General features: G+C 54.0%; 2 protein-coding genes across 7 annotated transcripts in view; one reads left to right on the forward strand and one right to left on the reverse strand.

The window, feature by feature from the left end:
* The first annotated feature begins 15,159 nt into the window (after positions 1–15,159).
* The window catches only part of SHANK1 (SH3 and multiple ankyrin repeat domains 1), a 50,557-nt gene continuing 40,364 nt past the window's right edge, over positions 15,160–25,352 (forward strand). For 4 of the 6 annotated variants that reach the window (XM_073886398.1, XM_073886401.1, XM_073886402.1 and 1 more), the window contains exons 1-3: positions 21,658–22,073; positions 24,552–24,849; positions 25,057–25,260. In XM_073886398.1, coding sequence (XP_073742499.1) covers positions 24,595–24,849; positions 25,057–25,260 — 459 coding nt within the window. In that variant the 5' untranslated portion in view covers positions 21,658–22,073; positions 24,552–24,594. Of the gene's footprint in view, positions 15,621–21,657; positions 22,074–24,078; positions 24,135–24,551; positions 24,850–25,056; positions 25,261–25,352 lie in introns of those variants that run through there. The other 2 variants (XM_073886399.1, XM_073886400.1) reach the window with 2 other exon arrangements.
* CLEC11A (C-type lectin domain containing 11A) lies at positions 15,780–18,189 on the reverse strand. Its single transcript, XM_025849948.2, has 4 exons — positions 17,824–18,189; positions 17,412–17,598; positions 16,914–17,105; positions 15,780–16,457 (listed from the first exon to the last, which is right to left on the reverse strand). Exons 1-4 carry the CDS (start codon positions 17,968–17,970, stop codon positions 16,012–16,014), a joined length of 972 nt encoding a protein of 323 aa, XP_025705733.1. The 5' UTR covers positions 17,971–18,189; the 3' UTR covers positions 15,780–16,011.

A 25,352-nucleotide genomic window follows, 5' to 3' on the forward strand; every position in this document is an offset into this window, starting at 1 on the left:
GCCACTCCCCAGTATCTTTGCAAATACATGCTGTGCTCTCTGCCTGGAGTGCCCTTTCCCACCTCCGTTCTGCTCTGTGTAGGCTTCCTCTAGAAGGCTTCCTAAAACCCCTTCTGCTCTGAGTGTGGCTGCCCGCTCTCCCCTCCCATCCTTCCAGGCTGTGACCGGGAGCTTAAGAGTGGGGTGCCCAGAATAGGATCTGACTCCTAAGGGACCCCCAGCTTGGGTCTTGGCTGCTAATGCTTGTAGAACAACCAAATATGGACGAAGAAGCCGGTCTTTGCATGTCCCCCTCCCCCGCCCCAGGGTTTTCAACCACTTAGTGCTGGGGTTCTGGGTCCCCTGGGAGCTGTTAAGGTTGCATTTCCACAACCACAGGCACTTCTGAGGGATGGGGCTCAGCCCGCTGCCCCTGGGGATCCCTGGGGAGCTTTTGAAACTCCCAGAGCCCAGCTCCACCCTGGACCACTTAAACCACGACGCCTGGGGATGGGGCCTGGACATCGATTGGATTTTTAAAAGCTCCCCCCGAGATTCTGATGTGCCGCCAGGGTCAGAGGCATCTCTGTAATGTGTTTTCTGAAGACAAGAAGAGATGGATTCCTCCCCCCCACCCCTTGGAGCTTAGTGCATTTATATCTGAGGCAGCTCTGTGGATACATCAAAAGACTCAGAACGTGGAGCAAAATTTAACCTTTAGTTTAGAAACATTTGGGAGTTTGGAAACCAAAGAAAGCAGACAAAGTAGTTTCTTCCCAGAGCAGGGGGCAATGGAAGGGTGGTGGGGAGGCGCATTTCCCAGGGCAGCAAGAGAAGATGCGGAGGGAGTGAATGATACCCAACAACCGGCTGGCTGAGCCGGAAAAGCCCGTGGCCCAGGGCTGCCCCGCTCCACCTAGGGGACCAAGGTGTCCTGGGCTGCATGGGACTTTCCAGTCTGAGCCCCCAAAGCCGCGGATCTCAGGAAACGCTCGGTCCCAGGATAATCAGGATGGGTGGTCACTCTCATTCCCAAATTCCTCCACTATGTCCACAGTCCCACCTTTACATGCAGCCCCCCGGCCCTCTGGCCCTCTCTCCGTGGTGTCTGTCTCCCTGTCCGTCTGTCTCCCCCGAGCGCGCTCCTTCAGACGGATTCTGGTGCTATTTCGGTCTTTCGCTAGAGCTCTTCATGTTCCTGCCTCTCACTGGGTCTTTGTCTCCATATCTTTTTCTGTCTCCTCTTCCACTTGATCCCTCCCAGCAGCCTGACCTGCCTCTCACCTCCCCTCCCTGCCTTGGCTGCCATTAGCTGCCCGTGTCTATGCAGTCCCATGCACCTGCATGCATCCCCTCCCCCTCTCCTTCCATTTCACCCCATTTCTCGGGGGTCTCTGCGTCCCTGCCCCCCCCAGGGTCTCTCAGGGTCTCTGTCCCACTCTCTCGGGGTCTTCTCCGTCTCCCCCATCCCTGTCCTTCTCTCTGCTTCTCTGTCCCTCTCTCTCCACCTCTCTCGCTCTGCCTCCCCATTCTCCTAGCCATCTCTTGCTGAATCTCCACGCCTCATATTCTCCAGAGTCGGAGGAGATAGGACCTCCTTCGCCCTTCGCACTCCCCCATACTGTCTCCCTTCAGGTCCTCCCAGGACGGCTGGACCTCTCACGGTGTCCGTGTCCGTCGCAGACTCTCTCCCTTGGCAGAACCAGAGGGCCTGGCACAGCCCCTGCCTGGAGGCCTGGCCCCCCCCCCGGGGGGGGATGCAGAGGGTTGGAAGAGCCACTGCCCGTCCCCCCACCCCCACCCAGGGTGAGCTCCAGTGGTCTGAGCAGCACCCACACCTCCACCATGTCCAGCCTGGGCTCCCCCATCTCCCCACCAGCCCCAGCAGAAACAGCAGGTGGAAGGGAACCCAGCAGGGAAACAACATGCCCCCCCATGGCCCACGGCACCCCCAGCAGCTGGGGCCTCCCCATCAGTCTTGCCAGCTGCAGCCTGGCCCTCACCCGGCTGTGAAAGGTGCTCAGCACCCCCAGCAGCACCCCAAAGCCAGACACCAGCTGACTCAGTGCGGGGGCTGCAGGTGTCCTGGTAGAAGGGCCAGCCCCCTGGATCACTGGCCTCAAAGATGTCCACGCCGTAATCCCCGGGACCTGGGTCTACGTTCTATTCCGTGGCAAAGGGTAGTTCGGTCACAGATGGAATTAAGGCTGTTTGTCAAAATGAGGAGAGGACCCTGGATTGTCCAGGTGGGCCCATGCCGTCACTGGGAAGTAGGAGAGGAAGGCAGAAGAGCGGGGGGCCGAGAGACTGACCCTGCTGGCTTTGAAGATGCATGAAGGCCCACGAGCCACCAAACAGGGCAACCTCTAGAAGCCAGAGAAGGAAAGGAAATGGACTCTCTTCCTGAACCCAGTGACTCCCATTTAGGACCCCCAGAACTGCAGGATAAATTCGTGTGGTTTTAAACCTCTATAGGTATTGGTTACAGCAGCCATTAGGAACGAACATACCCATTTTACGGACCAGCAAATGGAGGCGCTCTGAAGGTCACACAGTTTCAAGGTCAATGAGTTTGCCTCCGGAAGGACAGGGGGTAGGGAGTTGAGGGCAGGCAGCAGGAAGAAGGGGGGCTCTGGACCCAGGATGGCCGCAGGAGAAGCCTGGAGGGCGTGGCCAGGCTGCAGCAAACAGGGTGGGCGGTTAGTGTCGGTGTAAAGAGGAGGGAGTGGGAGCCATGCTCTGCCAGACTGGGAGGTGAGGCAAGGGAGGGTGTGCTGGATCAGAGCCTACTACTAGCCTCTCCTTCCCTGCACTCTCTCCCCTCCATCTCTATGGCCTGGCCCTTACTCAGGCCTTCTCTTCTCCCCCAGGACCCCCATGCCCACATTCTCCTGGCCTCTCTCCATCCCCCAGGGGACGCCAGAGGGACTTCTCTACATTCAGTGTTGACTCGACCCCTCCCCTGCTCACACACCTCCCATGGCTCCCCAGTGCCCCCCAGCCTGGTCTTCCACCAGGGCCCATGAAAGCCCTCAACTCCATCTCCCAAGCTCCCACCCCACCCCTCACAACTGGTCCCTGTTCTGTCACAGCCGTAACCAACTTGATAGCTCACTGACCAAATCCATCTCTTGGCCAGCCTGCAGCCTCTTTGAGATCAGGGTCCTGGTTTGACTCCTCTGGGGTCCCCAGCATCACCCACCACAGGAGGAGGCATGTGGGAAGTCCCCATTTTCAAAGAAATGAATCATTAACACTGAGTAAGCCCAGGTCTGGGTCAATGCGAGCCCCAGAGGGTGGGGCAGCACGTCATTCACGACAGACCGCATCTCAGGAGTGAAGGACACAGAAGCGAATGAAACAGACAAAGGTGTAAGGCTGTCACCTTGTCCCCCTCTTCATCTGATTCCACGTGGACAAGAATGGGAACCAGGAGACCCATAGCACAGCTGATCATGTGTATAGGGAAGGGTGTGGGCTCTGGACTCCCACCACCGTGCTGAGTTTGGACCCGGACCCTGACATTCTGACCCTGACTGGGACCCCGAGCAATTCAGTCTCTACCCCAGCAGGGATACATGAGGATTAGGAAGCATTTGGTGCTTAGTCAACAAGGAACAGTACCTACGACTTTGCAGCCACGGAAGGAAGGCTTCAGGCGCCGGGAAGGGAAAGGTGTCAAGTGTCAGGGAGTGAGGAGTCTCATGACAGCTATTTTCCGACATTTGATGACAGTCTGTCTGTCTCCCACGGCTGGGAACATCTCAAACCAGGCCAGATTGGGGGCGCCGCCTCCCCTCTCTCCTTGCTGAGAGAAACAGAGGTAGTGATTAAGATCGAGTAATTGCCTCCCTCCTGCCTGGGAGGTAAGTATCTTTCTGCAGGATCTTTCTGTTCAGGACTGCCTTCCCTAGGCTGTGAGCTCCGTGAGGGCAGAGGCCCTGTTCTGGTCAGGGATTCCAGAGGATGGCAGAGATTTATTTGTACCGTGGGCTCAATCAATACTTGAAGGGACAGAGTATTGTGAGGAGGAGGCTGTAGGCTCTGGAGGTTAGGGTATGTGGGCCCCTCCCCTTGGGACATAAGCTCCTCCCCCAGAATGTCAGACCCACCCCCTGGGATGTTCGCACCTCCTTCTGGGATGTCAGTTCCTCCCTTTGGAATGTTAGCCCCCTCCCCTCAAATGTCAGGCCCTCTCCCTTGAATGTCCCTCTCCAAAGTAGGGATCAGTATCTCCTTCCCCTCTCTATCTCTAGAGCCTAGAACCATGCCATTCAGCTCACCGGCTCTCAATAACCATGACTGAATGGATTAGTAGGGTCAGTCTTTTCAAGCCCCGACTGCCACTTACGCTCTCTGTGACCATTGGTAAGTGACTTTACCTCTCTGAACCTCCAGCTTCCTCATCTGTAGAATAGGCATAATTGTAATACCACTCTGGTAGGGTCGAGATGCCGATTTGGGGTGTCCATATGTTTATGAAGCTCTGGACAGGACCTGGTGCACAGGACACCATCAAGGCCTGTGAACTTGATGAATATATATATTTGATGAATGAAGGTGTGAATCACCTTCTTGGGTTTTCATAGAAATTTTATTAAAGAGAGATTTTCAGTCCCTAAAATCCGAGGCTTGGGGCATCCTCCACAAGCCTCTCTCATGGAGGCTGCCCAAGGGAATGCTGATTCCTTCCCTTGGCGATGCCAAGAAGCTGTGCTCCCTCTGGGTCTCAAAGCCACCCTACCAACCATGCAGGGCTCTTCCCAACCAAAGACCACCATCTCCCTGAGGAGAAAGCTCAAGCCGGCTCTAAAACCAGAGTCTCCTGAAAGACTACTTAACCGCATCCATTAGAAAATCAATACAAATTAAAACTTCATGGGGATCCCTCCGTTCTGCAGGGAGGGCGAGGAGGTGGAAGACAGTGACCTCGCGGTCGCCCTGAGGAAGCATGGGAAATGCCCCGCTGGGTGCCCTATGGCACCATCTAGCAACACAACTCACTACACTTCCTCTGACCCTGCCAGTCCCCTAGGAAGAATAAAGGCATGGAGAAAAATCTTTCTTTTTGTTGTTTAAAGATTTTATTTTATTTTCAAGATGTATTTCTTTATTTAAGAGAGAGAGAGAGCGCACGCGCACATGAGCTGGGCCAGGGTGGCAGTGGGGAGGGAGAAAGAAACTTTAGCAGACTCTGTGCTGAGCATAGAGCCCAATGCAGGGCTCAATCCCAGGACCCTGAGATCATGACCTGAGCTGAAACCAGGAGTCCACACTTAACCGACTGAGCCACCCAAGCGCCCCAAGGTTTTATTTTTTTTTAAGTAATCTCTACCCCCAATGTGGGGCTCAAACTCACAACCCGGAGATCAAGAGTCACGTGCTCTACTCACTGAGCCAGTCAGGCACCCCTCAAAGAATAACAGTGGCAAGCAAGAATCTTATAGCCAGCAAAGCTAATCTTTCAAAAGTGAAGGTAAAATAAAGACATTCCTAGATAAACAAAAACTGAGAGAATCTGTTGCTAGCAGACCTGACTTACAAGAAACACTAAAGGAAGCTCTTCAGGCAGAAGGCAAGGTAACTCCAGACGGTCATGCAAATCCACAGGGGAGACTAGTTAGGGTAATTATATCATTTTATTTTATTAAAGATTTTATTTATTTATTTGACAGAGAGAGACACAGCGAGAGAGGGAACACAAGCAGGGGGAGTGGGAGAGGGAGAAGCAGGCTTCCCGCCGAGCAGGGAGCCCGATGCGGGGCTCAATCCCAGGACCCTGGGATCATGACCTGAGGGGAAGGCAGATGCCACCCAGGCACCCTAATTATATAATTTTAAAAGACAGTATTAATGCATAGTTCTTCTCCATTATTCTCTTAACTGATTTTAAAATCAATTGTATAAAATAATATACATATAATGTATCATTGGCCTATAACATATAGAGATGTAAAATATTTGCCAATATCAACACAAAGAAGGTGGTAGAGGAAAGCTAAGGAAATGACTATGGATGGTAAAGTAGTAATAATAATTATTGTTGGCTTTGTAATATTATTGTGTATGACAATAATACCACAGAAAGAGAGAAAAGAGAATAGAGCTTTACCGGAGTAGCAATTCTCTATCTCACTGGAATTAAGCTAGCATAAATAGGAACCTGATTCCAGTCAATTAAAATGTATACGGTAAGCCCCAAAGCAACAACCAAAAAAACAATTAAATATGTAAAGAACTCTTACAACTCAATATCAAAAATACAAGTCACACCATTTTTGAATGGACAAGAGATCTGAATAGATGTTTCCCAAAGGAGATACACAAATGGCCAAAAAAAAGCACATGAAAATATTGGCATCATTAGTCATCAAAGAAATGCAAATCAAAATCACAAGGGGGTAGGTACCACTTCGCATCCACGAGAATGGCTAAAATTAAAAAAGATAATAGCAAGTGTTGGCAAGGATGAGGAGAAACTGGAACCCTCACACACTGCTGGAGGGAGCTCACTGTGGGAAACAGGCTGGCAGTTCAAAAAAGTCAGAGTTACCATGAGCTCCAGCAATTCCCCCTCCTAGATAGATATCCAAAAGAAATGAAAACACACAACCACACAAAAACTTGGACATGAATATTTATAGCAGCATTAAAGGTGGAAACAGTCGACATATCCCCATCAACTGATGAATGATAAACAAAATGCAACATATCCATACAATGAAATGTTATTTGGCCATAAGAAAGAATGAGGTACTCATGCATGCCACAACCCAGATGAAACTTGAGACCATCACACTAAGCGAAAGAAGCCAGTCACAAAAGATGACCCATTTATATGATTCCATTCATCTGAAATATCCATGACGGGAAAATCTGTAAAGTCAGAAAATAGATTCTTGGTTTCTTGGGACTGGCAGTGGATGGAGTGATAAGAAAATTGCTGAAAGGTACGGGTTTGGTGTCTGTTTGTTTGTTTGTGATGGTGAAAATGTTCTGAAATTGACCGTGGTGATGGTTGCTCATATCTGAACGCACCAAGAACCATTGAATTGTCCACTTTAGTTGTATGAATTGTATAGTATGTGAATCTCAAAAAAACTTTAAAATAGGGGCGCCTGGAGTCTCAGTTGGTTAAGCGTCTGCCTTCGGCTCAGGTCATGATCCTGGGGTCCTGGGATCAAGCTCCCCGTCAGGCTCCCTGCTCGGTGGGGAGCCTGCTTCTCCCTCTCCCCTGCTTGTGCTCTCTCTCTCTCTCTCTCTCAAATAAATAAATAAAATCTTCAAAAAAAAAAAACTTTAAAATAATCCAAATAGAAGTGTCTCTACTTTTATTCTGATCATCTTTGGGTCCTTTATTAGGGTTTAAAGTCTTATGCCCAGAATCTTAATTTTCTTTTATGTGTTAGTTCCTAGATGATTTCTAGATATTTCAGAGGGATGGTGAATGGTATTTTTAATTACATTTCATGTTTGTTGTCAGTGTAGAGAAATGGAATTGATTTTTGTAGGTTAATCTTGGGGGTTTTTGTTTGACTTTTTAAAGACTTTTTATTTTAAGTAATCTCTACACACAACGTGGGGCTCAAACTCACAACTCTGAGAGATCAAGAGTCTTGCGCTCCACCGACTAAGCCAGCCAGGCGCCCCAGTAGGTTAATCTCGTAATTCAGGACCTTGCTGATACCTCTTACTTGTTCCTATAGCTTTTTAAATAAACCATTAATCAGGATTTATATACAGTACTGTGTTAAGCAGCAGCCATGATGAGGATATTCTAATGTCATTCTTGCTCTTAGAAGGAAGGCATCCAAAATTTTTATGGTATTTGCTGGAAGCTTTTTAAAGTTAAGAAAATATCCCTTTTTTCTCCTCGTTTACTACGTGTTTTAATTTTCAATCATAAATAGATATAAAACCTTATCAAATTATTTCTCCACGTTGATAGAAATCATTACATTTTCTTCCTTGGTCTGTTAGTGAATTACACTGAAAGAATTTTTTTTTTAACTTTGAACGACCTTTGCTAATTAGTGATAAATCCTACCTGATCATGATGAATTATGATACAGTTTTGGATTTAGTAGGCTATTATGCAATGTAGGATTTTTGCACCCACATTCACAAATGAAATGGACCTATAATTTTCTTTTCTTGTACATGTTCCTTATCTGGTTTTAGAACCAGCATTGCATTAGCTTCCAAAAATGAACTAGACAGATTCTACACGATTTCTATTTTCCAGAATAATGTGTATAAGATAAAAATTAAGCATTTCTTGAATATTTGATATCAGTCGCCTAGAAGACCATCTGTGCCCCTGGGGTTTTTTTTTTTTTTTTGAGAGAGAGAGAGAGAGAATGGAAATCTTTGACTATAACTTTGTATATTTCGGTACTTACTGGTTTACTCAAGTTCTTGATTTTTGCATAATTTTTGGCATTTTATATTTTTCTAGTAATTTACCCATTTCATCTATGTTTTTAAATGTTGGCTCATAGTTGGTCATGTACCATTTAATTACTTTTTTTAAAGTTTATTCATTTATTTTTAAGTAAAGTCTACACACCATGGGGCTTGAACTTGTGACCCAGACACCAAGAGTTCCATGCTCCACCGACTGAGCCAGCCAGGTGCCCCTAATTACTTTTTATATCTCAGTCCTAGCTATGACTGTTCACTTTATGGTTTGTATTTTATTTGTAGCCCCTCTCTTTTTTTATTTGGTTTGGCCAAAAGTCAATCGATCTTAGTAACTTTTTCAAAATCATGATAACTTCTTGTTTTGTTAGACTTTTCTCCCCCCTTCATTCCATTGATTTCTGCCCCCTCCCTTTTTTTGTCACTTGTTTTGCTCTTGTTTCTGTGGATTTGCTTTATTGCTTATTTTCCCACTGTTTGCATTAGATTGCTCATTATAGAAAAAACTATTTGTTGGATCAAGTTTTTATCAAATACTTTTTCTCCATCTGTGGAGACTGTCATCTGGTTTTCCTCTGTTAACTCATGAATGTGGAGAATTAATGAATTGATGAAATCAGATGGTAACATTTTATTTAGGATTTTTTTTTATTCATGAGAGAAATAAACTGTGGTTTTCCTTGTTTATGCTGTTCTTGATTTTTTCAGATGTTATTTTTTTCAGATTTTATTTTTTTAAGTAATCTCTACACGCAATGTGGGACTCAAACCCACAACCCCGAGATCAAGAGTTGCACACTCCACTGATTGAGCCAGCCGGGTGCCCCTGTCCTTGACTTTTTTTTTTTTTTTGTATTAACATTGTAGTAACCTCATAAAATGAGTTAGGGAGTGTTACTTCTTTTTCTAATTGCTATGTGGGTTTATACAAAGTTGTAATGAAATGTTATCCAAAGCAATAGTTATTGAGACAGGATGGTCTTGATGCAGGCTTAAACGAATTAATCAATGTGCAGGACAGAGAGCCCCATAAAAGACCCACAAATACTAAAATATGATGGGGCAGGGAACACAGAGAATCAGGAAAAGATAACTATTTAACAAATGCTACTGAAATCGTTGGTTATCCTTAGGGGGAAAAGTGAAATTGGATTTCTACATCACACCTCACAAAAATCAACTTCAGGTGGATTGAAGACTTTCATGTGGAAGGGAAAACTTTAAGAATGAAAGAGAATATCTTTCACCCCTGGGGGCAGGGAAGGATTTCTTAAGCGACTGTATGATACTATAATGGTGGAGACATGTCATTATACATTTGTCCAAACCCACTGAATGTACACCACTAAGAATGACTATTCAGGTAAACTTTGAGAGGTGATGATGTGTAGATTCATTAATTGTGGCAAATGTACCCATTCTAGTGGGGGATGTTGATGACGGGGGAGGCTGTGCATGTGTGGGAGTGGGGGTATATGGGAAATCTCCCTACCTTCCTCTTAACTTTTTTTTTTAATGTTTTATTTATTTACTTAAGAGAGATCACAGAGGGAGAGGGAGAAGTAGACTTCCCGCTGAGCAGGAAGCCTGCCCCCACAGGGCTCGATCCCAGGACCCTGAGATCATGACCTGAGCCGAAGGCAGACGCTTAACCACCCGAGCCAGCCAGGTGCCCCCCTTCCTCTCAACTTTGTTGTCAACCTAAAACTGCTCTTATAAAAAAAAAAAGAAAACGGGGTGCTAGGGGTTGTAAGTTTGAACCCCACACTGAGCATAGAGATTAAAAAATAAAATCTTAAAGAAAAAAAGCTAGCTACATCTGTAGCTACATATAGTAAGATATGGTAATGGGCTAGATTTTGCCCCTCTCCACGGATTCATATGTCGAAGCCCTAACCCCAGTACCTTAGAATGTGACTGTATTTTGAAATAAGGTCTTTAAAATGAAGCCCTTAGAGTGGGCCCTAATCCAAGCTGATTGATGTCCTTATAGAGGACATTTGGACACACAGAGAGACACCAGGAATGCCTGAGCACAGACAGAAGACCATGTGAGGACACAGAGAAGAGGCAGCCATCTGCAAGCCAAGGAGAGAAGCCTCAAAAGGAACCAACCTGCTGACATGTGCATCTTCAACTTCTAGCTTCCAGAACTGTGAGAAATAAAATTTCTGTTGTTTAAGCTACCCTGTCTTTGGTACTTCGTTATGGCAGCTCCATGTCATTGCTACAAAGCTCAAAAAACAAGGAAAATGAAATTGTTTAGGGACACCTATGTGCTGAGGTAATCATGGAAATTGAGGAAGGATAAACACGATTCAGGACAGTGGTTACAGTTGGGCATGAGGACAGCACAGGGAAAGAGTAGTAAATAACAACGTCCTAGTATTAAATCGAGCAGTGAATTAACGGGTGGTCTCCTTATCCCTCAGTCCTCACACATATATTACTTTACAGGTACCCACTATTACAAAATCGCCCAAAAGATTGTTTTAAAGGCCGAGCTGGTGTTCTACTTCCTGCCACCTCTGTCCTCCAAATCCACCCCAGCTCTGGCTCCCGGCCCGGAAGGCTGCCAGGAGCCGTCACAGCTTAGGGTCAGAACCCGAAGTCCAGTTGCGTTTGGAGTAGGTGGAAATAGACTGAGAAGGGAAGGTTACTTGCCTCCTGCCGGAACTTGCAAAACCCAAGCTCACACGCCATCTGGCCCGGCTCACACAACCACCTGTGCTTTGGAAAAAAGCAACTTGCTGCTGGAATGACAGAAGCTGGCATTTTAGGAGGACTTGGTAGCTTGGGGCTGGAGCAGAGGAGAGGTTGTTCAAATGAATGAATAAAGAACACAGGGCTGGCACAGAAAAGCCTGTCAAAGCCAGGAGGGGGTCATGTTCAAAGCGAACCACTGAGGACAGAAACATGACCTAAAACAAAAGAAATCATTCTATGCTCTGCGCGCTTCCCTCAACTTGCCATAAGGAGGAAGGACACACTTCACCTCGTATATTCTGGTGGAGAATGTATAACCCGAATAGAATCATCATGAGGAAACGTCAGACAAATTCAAGTGACGAACTTCTATTTAAAAAAGAAAAAAGGTGGGGGTTGTTCTTCCAAAATGTCAATATCATAAATATGGAAATGTTCCAGATTCAAGGAGACATGACAACAAAATGCAATACCTGAGCCCAGACTAGATCCTGAACTGGCAGGGGAAAGTGCTGTGAGAGAGAGCATCTGAGCCCACTGATGAAACTGAGAGACCACGAGGAGATTAGATAAAAAGAATTAAGTGCATGTTACATTTATTGAGGTTGATTACCGTGGATAAGTAAAAGAGTATCTCTGTTCCTAGGAAATACACACTGAAGTATTCAGGGGTAAAGGGCGATGATGTGTGTAACTAACACATGCTTCAGAAAATATATGATGTATTGAGAAACAAAAACTAGCTCGGACTGTAAAAATTTGCCCACCGTTTATCTATAAACACAGATAAGGCCAGCTGCCGAGTTAACAGGAAGCATTTCTCCCAGGGATATGCGGCAGCTGTAAAGGGTCCTAACCACCCCCTTTGTGAGCAACTACTGTTATCTTACTGAGAAAGTTTGTTCTCTAAAATCATAGGCTTTCGAAACTTTGTTGTTTGAAAGTATATCCATAAGAATGAAATTTAGCCCACTCTTCCTAGAAGATCTACGTCACTTTGACACAGACAAGGAGCCTCAATTTCCAGCCCTGATGCAGAGCTTTATATAGAGTTTCTGGGCATAGCATGCCACGTTTATCTTAACTTTGTAGTTTCCAAGGAAACAGGATCCTGAGTCCACTTTGCAGTCCGTAACTGTTGACTCATTTATACACATTCCTGCTTTGCTCTGAAGCTACCAAACCAGTTTCACTTAAATTTCACCAAATTCTTCTCTTCCCCCAAATCCTCTTAGTTGATCACAGCTTCTCTTTTGGGATGTGGTCTCCTTCCCTGCAATTGGTCAGTAAACCTGACTTAATTTATTCCTGGTAATTGGGTTAGGATGGATGGGTGGGTGATGAATGGATGGATGGGTGGATGGATAGATAAATAATGATAAAGCCAAAGCAATGGGGTAAATTGTTAACAATAGATAAATCTGGGTAGATACTATTTGTATTTGGGCAGGTTATCTGTAAGCTTGAGATTATTTCTAAACAAAAAGGTGTGTGTGTGTGTGTTTTAAGAAACTAAATTAGTTTGGACCAGTATTTAGAAATTTTTTTTCGAGGCCACGAAAGAATTTTTATAACATATTTTATGTTGTAATTCAGTACATAGTCAAGATACTCAAATTTTGAGAACTAGTTCTTAACCATTTTCTATGCATTCTCTTATTTTCTATGCACTTATGTTTTAAAAGACGCTTATTATTGGGGCACCTGGGTGGCTCAGTTGGTTAAGCGGCTGCCTTCCCCTCAAGTCAAGTTCCCACGGTCCTGGGATCGAGACCCACGTCGGGCTCCCTGCTCAGCGGGGAGCCTGCCTCTCCCTCTCCCTCAGCCTGCCTCCCTCCTCCCTACCTGTGCTCTCTCTCTCCCTGTGTCAAATAAATAAATAAAATCTTTAAAAATAAATAAAAGACACCTATTATCAATATACAATTATCCGTGGAAATTCACCCGTATTTTTAAAAAACTCTTGTAAAGGCCGGAGCACTGGTTATAGTCTAAGCCTAAATGAATGTTAAGACTTCGACTTCGGATTTTATTTCCCGTTGACTCGTGCCGGGACTACATTTCCCGAAGCACCTTGGGGCGAGGCCCGGGGAGAAAGGGTGTGAGCTCTCATTGGAGAGGGCCAAGTTCCTACCTGTCATGCTTTCTGCGAAAGGTAAGCGAGCCTCACGTGGGAGGAGGGGGCGGGGCTTTCGAGAGGACTGGCGTGAGGTTCCCGATAGCTGCTGGGAAACGTGGTTCTGAGAAGAAGGCAGAGGGCCTGACGCTCAGATTCCTGGGACTTGTAGTCTTGGCAAACCGAAGGCGGCCGGGTTCTTCCTCCGCTGGGTCATCTCAGGCGTTGGGCACTTCTTCCACCACCGCCCTGGAATCTCTTCATGCATCGATCCCAGGCAGCTGCTGAGACCTTCTCTGGTCTGCGACTCCGAGCTCTCAAACCGCAGGTGCTCCGCAGAATCAGGGCGGGGGCATTGGCAAACGCCGGTCTTTGGCAGGCCTGGGAGGGCTTCTCGGAGGTGAGGGGGGCAGGATCCCTATGAACAGAACTGAGTCAGGAAATCAGTCCAGAATGCAGCGTACAGGGGAGCTGATGATACTTGCACCAGTCCTTGCAAAATGCCCTCCCCTCCCCTCCCCGCCCCGCCCCACACCTCTGTGTGCGCATAACTTTATGTCCCTGGGCTTAGTATGAAATGACCCAACAGTGGCACCTAGGGTAATGGACGGTGTGATGAGGAAAGCCCCCAACTCTGTGAGAGCCCATGGAAAGCTCCTGACTCAAGCCTGAGGGAGGCCAGGGAGGAAGAGAAGCAGAGATCGAACTCATTTCAAGGTCCCAAACGTGGCACCATATAGGCATCTTCCTTTCTACAAAGAGCTCCCCTGTGCCCGGGAATGCTGGGGGCACAGAGTTGGTCATACCCAGCCCAGCCCAACGAGGCTCCCCGGTCTGGCTGATCAGGGCTTACTTAGGTCAGAAGAGAACTCAGCAGTTCTGGAACATCACAGGGGGCACCATACCCTGCTGGGGGAAGGGGGAAGCAGGTTGTTCAGGGTGATACACTGGTCAATTCTTGAAAGAATCTGTACATATGCAAAGACAGTGTCTGGACAGAGCATGCAGAGGTGAGCATGAGGTTAAAGTTGCCATACGAGAGTCAGATCTGATGTTGCAAGGACCCTTCTGTGTCCAGCACTCTTCCACTCTTCCAGGAGGTAGATATTCTTACCCCCAATGTGCAGATGGGGACACTGAGGCACAGGGGTTTTATCTCACTTTATGTGCCTGGTAGGTAAGTGACCAAGATAGGATTAGAACCTGGGACGTCTGGTTCCAGAGTCCAGGCAGGTAACCACTGAACTGCTCCACATTCACCCACCCACTTTCCAGAATGCCAGGTCTGTGATGGTGGGCCCCTTCCGGGCAGTAGCAGATACCCATCCATGTCTGTCTAATGTGCCCTCTGGTCACCTAGAAGACATCCTGCTGCCTCTCTCTGACCCAAGGAAACAAGTTCAGAGGGGGAAGAATTTTGAGCAAGGTCTTCAGTTCCCTGACTGAAGCCCTCCTGACCAGAGCCCCCAACCCCACCCCATCTCCCCACCACTCTCCATTCCGTTACTCCTAGAGGGGCTGTGGGGCTGAGAAATGACAGGGGTGGAGATGACAGGGATGGCTTAATCCTCCCACTGGTGGATCCAATGGTGACATTTCAGGCTGGTGGTACCATGGTGTAGGAGCGGCAGGGATATACGGACAGACAGGGTCACACTACAGTTCCTGGGCTCCATGATGATGTCAGGGCCAGGCCCATGTTGCCAGCATTGGAGGGAGGACACTGGGGAACTCCCAAACAAGAGCTCCTCCCTCAAAGAGTACTGTCCTCAATGCCGAGGCCCAGGCTGGCCCACTCCCAGGTGTTCTGACTCAGGGAACAAAGGCATGAAAAAGGTGGAGAAAGAAAGGTAGCATGTGACTCACATTCAACCATTTTTGAAATGCTCACTTTCCTGGGCTCACCTGTACTTTGCAAGAGCGAATACAAGGTGGGATGACTGTTACCATGTTCAGTCGTGGAGACTGAGGCTCACAGAGGAGAAGGGACTGGCTTATGGCCGCGCAGGCAGGGAGGAGGGAAGGAAACACTGGGAGGGAGCCCAAGTTTCCAGGCTGTACAGGTTAAGTTTGCTTCTCAACACATGCCCCTTGGGTAGGGGAAGGGAGTGGGGCAGGGCCTGACGTTACATGATGCAAAGGAACCATCTGGTGGAACGAGTTTGAGATACACCAATTAAACAAAATTAAATGGGCTCTTTCCTGCAGGACTTGTCAGAACCTTTAGCTCCTTTGTATTTCGCAGATCTCTTTGACCAGGACCAAGGCCAGGGCCTGGACAATGACTGACAGGCCCTGTGTCCCAAAGGCCGTGACTGGGACACGATGGGGGTGGAGGCGACAGCAGCATGTGCATGGGTGTACTCCAGGCATCTACGTGCAGGAGCAGATGATGAGGGTACGTCTGTACATGTGTTCTCCATCATTCTGATTCTGGGGCTCAAATAATGACCTGTAAAAGCGGAACAGGATAGGCATCCAAAGACCAGGGTCTTGCCCTTCCAGGCTTGCCCCGCGACGAGATAAAGACCAAAAGTGCCTCCACCGCCCGCTCAAGTCAGATTCCACAAGGCTTTATTGGCGTGGAACTTAGCCTGGTGCCCGCCGCTCCCGAGAAAGGCAGGCGAGTAAGGGCTCTCGGCTCCGCAGAAGGCTCCCTGGGATCGCCCAGCCCGGGGGAACACGCTTCCATCCGTGGGCAGGGAGAAAGGGAGGGAAGGGCGTCCTCACAGGATGAACGGCCCAGCCAAAGGGCGAGTGGTGGGATGGAGACGCGAGGACCGGCCCCGCTAGAAGGGGTACTCGCAGACGTAGTAGAGGCGGCGTTCGCAGTCGTGGTCCCACCAGGAGCCGTCATCCGAGGCCTGCGCCACGCAGTTCTCGAGCGTGCCGCCGTTGGGTTGGTTAGGGCTGAGCGGGTGCGGCGCGGGGCTAGGACCGGCTCCGGGCTCCGGACGGGGCGCGCGGTGCCAGGCGAAGAAGGACACGCGCTGGCCGTTCTCGAAGAGGTAGAGTCCCTCGGAGCGCCGGTCGTGCACGCCCAGCCACACCGGCCAGTTGTAGGGAGCGAGCGCCGTGCGCAAGTAGCGAGTGAGCGCCTCCATCTGCTGGCGGTCGGCGGGCTGGGCCAGGCTCCCGCCCCGTGCCACGCACCGCGCCTGCGCCGCCGCCTGCGCCTCGAAGTCGCGCGATAGCAGGAAGCACTTGTGGCCAAGGCGCAGCCCCTTCAGGCAGCCTGCGGGCGGGGAGGGGCGGAGTGAGGGGCTCCGGGGGCGGAGAGAAGGCGGGGTCGGAGCCTCGGGGGCCGGGCTGGGAGGAGGCGGGGTCAGAGCCACGGGGAGCAAGGAGGCGGAGACTTAGGACCGCTGCGGGTGGGGCCAGACTGCCGGACCCGGACTGTAAGGGGCGTGGCGCGGCCCCAGTCGGGTACGCTCCACAGCACGGTAGGGAGCGGGCCTCCCTCTCCGCGCGCCTACTCCGCATTCACCCTCCCCGCGCCTACTCCGCATTCACCCGCCCCGCTACTCTAAGTCCCCATAAGCCAACACCCTGCACATCTCTAGGAACCCGCTCGTCCCTAACACCCTGGGTCCTCACGTCTCTTCAGATGTTTCTGGGCCGCCTCCCGCCACCAGTCCTCCACTTGACCCGGATCGTCCCACTTTCCCTGCCCGGCGCGGCGCGGACTCACCCTCTAAGCGGCCATGCTCGCGCTCCGCGCGGCTCTGCGCCTCCTGCAGGGCTTGCACGGCGTCGCGGGTGTCGCTTGCCGCCTCCCGCAGCTGCCGCAGCCCCCGATTCAACTCGGCCACGCGGGTGTCCAACGCGTGCAGACGGACGTGCAGCTGGTGCAGGCCTGCGTCCAAGCCGGCCAGGCGGCCCACTGCGGGCAGACAGGGAGCACGCTGGACGGAGCCCGGGGAACGGAGCTGGGGGACCAAAGGGCCTGGAGGGACCTAGGGCTTCTGGGGGCAGAGTTGGGGTGGGCGGCACTCGGGATTTCTGGAAGGTAGGGGCCGGTGGCCCCGGGCTCTTGGGAGGCAAGACCAGGTACCCGGAGCTCCCAGGGACGTGGGGGCATCGGCTGGGCGGTGGGCCATTGAAAGGTCCCGGGCAGTGAAAGGACGGTTCATTTTTGAGAAAATGACCGCGGAGGCCTGGGGGCAGGGCGGAGCTAATGATTACTCACGGATATAAGTGACGGTGTCTTCAGCGGTGGGAGAGGGGCTAGGGCCAGAAGAGGAGGGTGGCATTGTTTCCTCCTCTTCCTCCACCTGACCGTCCTCCTGCGTCCCCCAGGTCTCTTCGTCTTCAGGGGTTCCCTCAGGGTTTTCATCCCCCCTCCCAGCGGGCAGCCCCAGGGCCTCCTGCAAATGCTGAGGCAGGAAAGGGATGTTAGGGCCAACCCAGCTGCATTCTGACGCCCCACACGCTCCAGCCACCCCTTTACAGCAGTGAGCTCTGCCCCTGAGTCCCTTGTCTGAATCCATCATCCCCATCCTTTGAGCCTGCCCCATCACTCTCCCTTGCCCATTTCCCTAACCCTGGAATACCCTCCCCCCAACACTCACAGTTCCCCCTCAGAGTCCTAAGCAACTCACCTTCAGCATCAGGGCCTCCCTCTCCCGCTCCTCCTCTTGGGCGCCTCCCCAGACTCCCTCCCACTCCCTGTCTGCTCCTCGAGCCCCATGGCTGAAGCCCAGGAGCTGAGGGACCACCAGGGCCCCAAGCAGCCAGGCTGCCTGCATCAGGCTGGGCTCTGCAGCACCCAAGGCTGCAGAGGGATGTCTCTGGGGACTGGAGTGCGTGCAAATGACTAGCCCCTGGTTCCTGCCTCTCCCAGCTTCTCTCTGATCCCTTTTCTCCCAGCTCTTGTCTCTGTCCACCCGTCTGTTCGTCTGTTGGTCTCTGCTCCTCTGTGTGTGTGTCTCTCCCCGCCTCTCTTGGCTCCCCTGAGGCCCTGCTTCTGTGGCCGGAAACCTCTAACGTTCCAAAGCCTGGATCCCGCCTTGGGTCTCCCCACATACCCCCCTCTTTCCACTTTCCAGAGCTCACTTCCGCCCTGCCCTTTCCTTCCACCATGGCCAAAAGCTCAGATGGCCAAAAGAGGATGGAGTCGGCTCTCCAAGGGGTCCTGGGGACACAACCTCTGCCCAGGAACCCCCTCAGGGGGTTCTTGGGGCTTGGCCCTGCTCCCTGCTCCTCCCCCTGGCCACTCCTCAGGAGCAGAGAGACTGCATGGTCTCCATAAGGTTTTTTATTACCCTGTGGCCACCATCGCCCACGCACCCTGCTGGAGGAGACTTTCCACGACTCACAGGCTCTAGGGCTCCTCCTGGCCCCAGATCTCCCATCCTGGCCTCAAGCCCTTGCCCCAAGATGAAAATGAGTGTGTGTGCCTGTCTGTGGGGACACATATGAAGAGCATGCATGTCACTGTGTATGCAACTCTAGAAGGCGGGGCTCTGGGATTCATTTGCTGTACTTTCCTGGAAGCCTCCTGCAGGCCAGGCTCTGGGTGGGGCAATGCTGGGGACTCCAGCTGCTCACAGACAAGCAGACAGTAGGGCAGAAGGGGGGAGGAAGGGTGGGTGGGTGGGTGGGTGGGTGGTGGTCAAGGAAGCTTCCTCCTGGAGGTGGAGTAGACAGACGCAGGGCTGGGTGCATGGAGCTCTGAGCATTCAACCAAGTGCCTCGGCTCTGGCCTGGACCTCTGCAGTCACCTCCTCCTGGCTCTCCCCCTCCTTTCTCCCGAGCCCCTCCAATCCACACTGCTTGCAGCAGCGAGCCATGCTTCCAAACCGTAAATCAGATCATGTCACTCCCGACTCCCCTGCTCCCCCAGCTTCCCATCATATGCATGCAGTAGGGAAGCCAAACCCTGTCCTCAGCACGAGCCTGGCCTGCCCAGTGGGGGGCTGGGAAGGATGGGCCCTTGGCACCTCTGCAAGCTCATCGCCCCCACTCCCCTTGCCCCCAGGCTCCTGCCACACTGACCTCTTCACTGCTTCCTGAATGCCAAGCTCCTTCCTACCTCAGAGCTTTGGCACTAGACTTTTCCTCCTTCTAGATGCTCTTCCCCCAACTCCTTCTCTTTATTAAGGTCTCAGCTCAGTGAGGCCTTCTCTATCATATCCAAAGAAACTGCACTTCTACAAGTTAACACCCCATTTTATCGTGTTGGTATAATCAAGACTGGATTGTTTTGTTTGTTCATTTTCTTATTTGTTGCCTGTCTCCTGCCAACGAAGGCAGGCATTCTTGTTCATTGCTGCATCCCCGGAGCTAGAACAGGGCCAACCTAGCCCATAGTAGGTTCTCAATCAGTCTGCTCAGTGAGGAAGGAAATAGCCATTCCTGGTGGGGTAACAGCTTAGCCAAAGACTGAAGACTTGACTACTGTGTTTAGGTGGCACCCCACGTTCCCCGGGGCAGGGGCACAGGGGCATGGTGGGGGGGGGTGGTCGCCAAGGTGGAGGTGGTGAGGGCAGTGGGAGAGAAGCTGCAGAGGCAAGGGAAGCAGGAGGCCAGGCTATGCCCACTCCATGCCAGACCCGTGAGTCATGCAGGGCTTTCCCAGCCGGGGCCTGGCTGGTTGTGCCAGCGAACATGGAGCTCAGCAGCCAGGGATTGCAGGGCCCACTCTTCAAGGGAAGAAACTGAGGCTCAGAGAAGGGACAGCCTAGCCTGCTGGAGGTCACCAGCGTGGCAGCGGCTAGCCAAGGCTTCTGGTTCTAAGCAGGGGCATCGGCCCTCAGCTGCTGGGAGCCCCAGGAGGAGTCCTGGAAATCCACTCATCCAGCCTTCCCTTTTCCAAGAAAGCAGAAGGCAGTGTGACATGAGGGCAAGCTGCTTACCCCCTGGCCCTTTTGGCGGCCTATTAGGGGCCTGAGGACCCCTCACCAGCAGCTAGAGGCCTCAAGAGATAATGCACAGGCTAGGAAAGGCCTTGTAAACTATAGAGGGGTGCACAGCCTCTGTCGCTGCTGATGCCAGTGTGCGCAGCTGTTCTCTCCCAGGGCCCAGATGCTCACCACCTGGGCTGATGGGTATGCATCCGGAGCGAGGCCTCCTGGGGCTGGGCTGGCTCAGACCCTGGTACCCTGGAGCCCACAGCTGGAGATGGGGCCAGAGGTGTCTCAGAACTGCCCTCTGCGGGGGCCTGTGCTCCAGCTGGCAGCCCTGGAAGCACTGGTGGAGCTGGAAGAAGGGTAGGCGCCTGGGCTCTGGGGACACTCTCACCATTGCCCTACGGGACCTGCCCTGTCTCTCTGGTATGTCCTGGGCACCAGAGACCCAAGCTTTGAGGAGACCTTGGGAGTGTCTGTGTGCAATGAAGGAAGACATGCAGCGATGGTATGTCTAGTAGTGAACAAACAGTGGTATAAAGACTGAGCCGGCCTGCCTGTCCCTGATCCTTGGTACCACCTCTTTATGGCTAGGTGACCTTGGGCACCAAGTTACTTAGCTTCTCTGTGCCCCAGTTTCCCCCTCTGGAAAATGGGGATGGTGAAAGTCCATAGCCCATAGGATTGGTAGGAGAAGGTGATGAGTAAATCCAGAGCAGAGCATGGCACACACAAAGTGCTCAAGAAATGTCAGCTGCGTAGGGGAGCTATGGTACAGTGTTGTGCATCTAAATGGGTGTGTGCACACCTGTGTGATGGATGGTGAGGTGGATGGGTGTGATGGGGCCGCATGCACACGACTCCTTACAGTTGTGTGTCTCTGCTTCTGGGTTGCGTGTGAGCTGGAGATCTGAGCATCTGCCGGCCCCTGTGGGGGGTGGTTGATGCTGTGGGGCGAGGATGCTCTGGCACTCGGGTGTGATATGTACATGTTGTAGCTGGGTGTGTTTGCGGTGATGTACACTCAGGTATGTTAGGTCATGCATGCCCTGGAGAGTGTGTATGTGGGGGAATATGCGCACGTGCGGGGCCACCTAGTGACTCTAAGCACCTGTGCCTTGGGGGAAGATGTATGTGTGTGTGTGTGTGTGTGTGTGTGTGTTTGGGGGGGACGGGACTCTATAGCTCTCACAATCCAACCTGGAGGTCTAGAGTCTAGCAACAAATATTTATTGCGCCCTACTGTGTATAGACGGGTTGGGAAGCGCTGTGGGAAGGGGCGGTCCTGGGGTGTGTGTGTGTGTGTGTGTGTGTGTGTGTGTGTGTGTGTGTGTAGCTGTACCCTTAGGGGGGCGGGGCCCCATGGTCCGGGTAGGGGGACAAGCAGGGGTAGAGCCCGGTTGGGTTATCCGGTGTTGATGAGGAGTGGTGGGGGAGGGCAGGGGGAGGGGGCGGAGCCGGCGGGGGGGATGGGCGAGGTTTGGGGGCGCGGGGAGGGGCGATGTCTCCTCCGCCGGCTCCGGAGGGAGGGGAGAGGGCGGAGGGAGGGGAGGGAGGGAGAGAGGGAGGGAGAGAGAGAGAGAGAGAGAGACAGGGTGAGGGAGAGACAGTGAGAGCGAGAGAGCGAGGAGGGAGGCAGAGGAGGCGCGGAGCGGGCGGCGGCGGCGGCGGCCTGAGGAAGAGGAGGAGGAAGAGCAGGCGGAGACGCCGCGCCCGGAGTCGGCCGGACCGAGCCGGGGGCGGGCTAGCCCGGAGGGGCGCGGCGGCCGCGGCAGAAGGGGGGGCGCTCTGCGGATGGCCAGGCCCGGCCCGCGGGGGGGGTGAGGTCCTCGGCCCCCCCGCCCTCCCCCCCGGCCCCCGCTCGCCCCCTCCCCGGCCCGCTCGCCCTCCGGGGCGGTGGGGCATGGCCTGAGGGTCCCCCGTCTCCGGGGGGGTGGGGGGTGGGGGGAGGGGGGAGGGGCCGCGGGCGCCGCCGACCGGGACTCAGCAGCCCCGCCAGGCAGGTAAGGGGGCCGAAAACCCCGGGGTTTGGGGGAGCTGCAGGGCCGGGGCCGCGGGAGGGGGCGGGGGCGCCCCGGACGTCCTTGGCCGCGCGCGGGGCTCCGGGCCCGGGTGTGCGGTGGGGGGTGGGGGTGAGGAGGGGAGCGTTGCCCCGGGCGACGCCAAATTGGGTTACGCCCCGGTCCCCCGTGCCCCGTCCCAGATAGCAGACTTGAGGGGAGGATTCGCCCCCCATTCCCCGCCAGTAAGGCCCCCGGCCCGAACCCGCTTCCCCGCGCACCCAGGCCAAGGGCTCGGTTGCTGTACCCACCCCCTGGCCCAGCCCGGCCACTCCCCCGCCTCGCCCACCCTGGCCTACCAGGGCCCGTAGACCGCTTCTGCAGCCCCACTGCGCGAGGCCCCTCCCCCAGGTCACCCTGGTTCCCTGCCCCTCCGTCGGGGGTCTGGGCCTTGGCCTCCTCCGCCCCCTTCGACCCGCTCTAGCTCCTGCTTCTCCTCCTAGGCTCCTCCAGTCCCCTCCCACCCCCTTCACAAGCTCCCCTCATCCCCACCCGTCTCCTCTCCCTTCTTCACCGGCCGGCGCGCCCCCTCGGCTCCCGCCTCCGAGTCCCGCTCCCGGGGCTCTCCCCCACCAGTTTCTCGGCCCCAGCCCCGGCTCCTCTCCCCGCCTTTCCCCGCCTCTCTCCGCCTCCATTCATTCTCCCGGGCCCCGCTCTCGGCCACACCAGCCGCCCCCTGTCCCCCCCCCCCCCCCCCCCCCGGGGCCCCCCCCCCCCCCCCTTCCCCCCCCCCCCCCGCCGATTCCTCAGCCCGTCTCAGTACCAGCTGCGTGCCAGCTATTCTTAGCCGCGGAGCGTTTGATTCATGCCGCCCCGGCGGAGTGTGCCCGCTCCCTCCCTCGGGCCTGAGGGGGAGGGGCCGGAGCTGGTCTGGGGGGTTGGGGGCGGCCACACGCGCGGGGGAGCCCGGGCCAGCTTTGCTTTCATCCCCCGGGCCACCCCATTAGTGCCCGGGTGAGGCTGGGGTCAGCCAGGGTCAGCCGAGGGGGAGTGGCAGCGGGCTCTGGTCCGGAGATGGGATGTGGAGTCCTGCGGCGAAGAGGCCAGGGGGGCCTCCGCAAGGGCAAGGGGGGGCAGCTCTGCTGGGTACCTGGAGGGGGGAGGGGGCTTCGCAGCCTGGCCAGGCATGGGGGAGGGGTTGGCCAGCTCGTGGTTAAGCTGCTCGTCACCCACAGCTCTTGGAACTGTCCTCCCTGCACACTCATTTTGTCTTCCCTCCCCAACCCCCCAGCCCATCCCCACTCCCCCAAAGTCAGCAGTACCCTCCACTGCTTCCCATCTCCATGGCAACGGTGCAGGAGCTGGGCCTGGTGTGGGGGGGAGGGACCAGACCAGACATTCTGGTTTCCGGTGCTAGGGTGGGAGACTGGGAGAAGAAAAGGGAGGCGGACCCCATTTGGGACCCAGGCTCATAAGGCCACCTTGGGAGAGAATATTGGGGATGTGAAGATGACCTCCCACCCCAGGCCCCCAGACCATCACCCCACGCTTAGCCACCCTCCCAGCCCCCCAGTCTCCCTCAGAGGGGATCCACCAGGACCAGGCAATGCCGATCCCCTGTCCTGTGGTGCCAGGCCTCAGATGTGCCTGCAGGTTATCCACAGCCACCCCACGCTGACCCAGGCCACCGCACTACCGGCACCAGCCGGCCCGCCCAGGCCAGTGTCCCCACCCACCCACACCCTTCTCAGGATGCCCCCAACAGCCGGCAGAGGCCACGTCTTGTGGTTCCCTCGGGGACGCCCCATGCATGATAGTTTGCCCCATGACACCCGCATCTGAGTGTCCCTGCTCCCCTGGGACACTGATTCCCAGCAGTCCTCTGCACACGTTGTCAGCCACACTTGAGTGAAGTCACCAGCTCCACCGTTCCTGGGCACCACTCCCGGGCACCACGCGGCCTCCCACTTCTGCCGCCCCAGACTCACGGCACCTCTGTCTCCCCATTACTACATCCCAGCCTCCCCCGACCAGCTATCCAGGAGGAGGATGGGAGGGCCTCGGGTGAGGGGCCGGGCTGGGGCCGGGAGGGCAGGATGCCGGTGGGTCGTCCACCTGTCTGTCCTTCAGCTAATTTTAGCTGCATTTTCCGTGGCCTGCCAAAGTGGGCCAGTAGCTCCCGCGGTGATTCTGCGGTTTCTGGGACACTGCCATGCTGGGTCAGCGGCAAAGTGGGGCGCAGGAGGGGTGGGGGGCTGCGAGCAGGGCCAAGGGCAAGGAAGGAGACGCGCTGGAAGCATGGCAGGGATGGGCGTGTGTGAGCAGAGGCGGCAGGAGTATCTGGGGGGTGTGTCCAGCCTCCTTCCTGCCAGCTTGGGGCATGTGGGGTAGCGGCCCTCGACCGCTCATCCACAAGGGTGCCTGCCGCCTCCAAAGAGTCCCAGGCTCCTCATCTGACAGCCGCCCTTGGCCCCCCGGCAGCCGCCTGTGATGCTGCTGTCCCCTGTCGCCCCGTGGCCCCACGATGACCCACAGCCCCGCGTCAAGCGAGGACGAGGAACGCCACAGTGCCAGCGAGTGTCCCGAGGGGGGCTCAGAGTCCGACAGCTCCCCAGACGGGCCCAGCAGAGGCCCCCGGGGGACCCGGGGCCAGGGCAGCGGAGCACCTGGTAGTCTGGCCTCCACCCGAGGCCTCCAGGGCCGCTCCATGTCTGTCCCGGACGACGCCCACTTCAGCATGATGGTCTTCAGGATTGGCATCCCGGACCTGCACCAGACAGTGAGTGACTGATGGCCCGCTGACCAGCGGGGGACAGGGACCCCAGCCCGCAGGAGGAGGCTTCTGGTGCTGGGCGTCCGCCCCCTTCGGGCCCCATTTCCAGACCCCCACATGCTGCCCCCAGGCCCCCCTCCTGTCCCCAGAATCACCCCCCCACACCACCTTTCCAAACCACCTCAGGCTCCTCCCTGTCACCTCCCCAACCAGAAATGTCTGCGCTTCAACCCTGATGCCACCATCTGGACAGCCAAGCAGCAGGTGCTCTGCGCCCTGAGCGAGAGCCTGCAGGATGTGCTCAACTACGGTCTGTTCCAGCCGGCCACCTCAGGCCGCGATGCCAACTTTCTGGAGGAGGAACGGCTACTTCGGGAGTACCCCCAGTCTTTTGAGAAGGGGGTGCCCTACCTGGAGGTGAGGCCCACAGCCTGCCCAGCTTGGTCACAGAGGAGAGAAGGCTTGCCCTGTTTTTCTCCCAGTCATGCCCTTGCAAGGGAAAACCCAGT

This window comes from Callorhinus ursinus, unplaced genomic scaffold (genome assembly GCF_003265705.2).
Source record: "Callorhinus ursinus isolate GAN/ISIS: 27379988/994484 unplaced genomic scaffold, GSC_fseal_2.0 scaffold71, whole genome shotgun sequence".
Taxonomy (NCBI): domain Eukaryota; kingdom Metazoa; phylum Chordata; class Mammalia; order Carnivora; family Otariidae; genus Callorhinus; species Callorhinus ursinus.

Coding starts and splice junctions, on each gene's coding strand:
- CLEC11A (XM_025849948.2), bottom strand. CDS start 17,970: ATGCAGGCAGCCTGGCTGCTTGGGGCCCTGGTGGTCCCTCAGCTCCTG. Junction 17,599..17,823: donor GGGAGGCCCTGATGCTGAAG/GTGAGTTGCTTA, acceptor TTCCTGCCTCAG/CATTTGCAGGAGGCCCTGGG. Junction 17,106..17,411: donor AGACACCGTCACTTATATCC/GTGAGTAATCAT, acceptor GTCTGCCCGCAG/TGGGCCGCCTGGCCGGCTTG.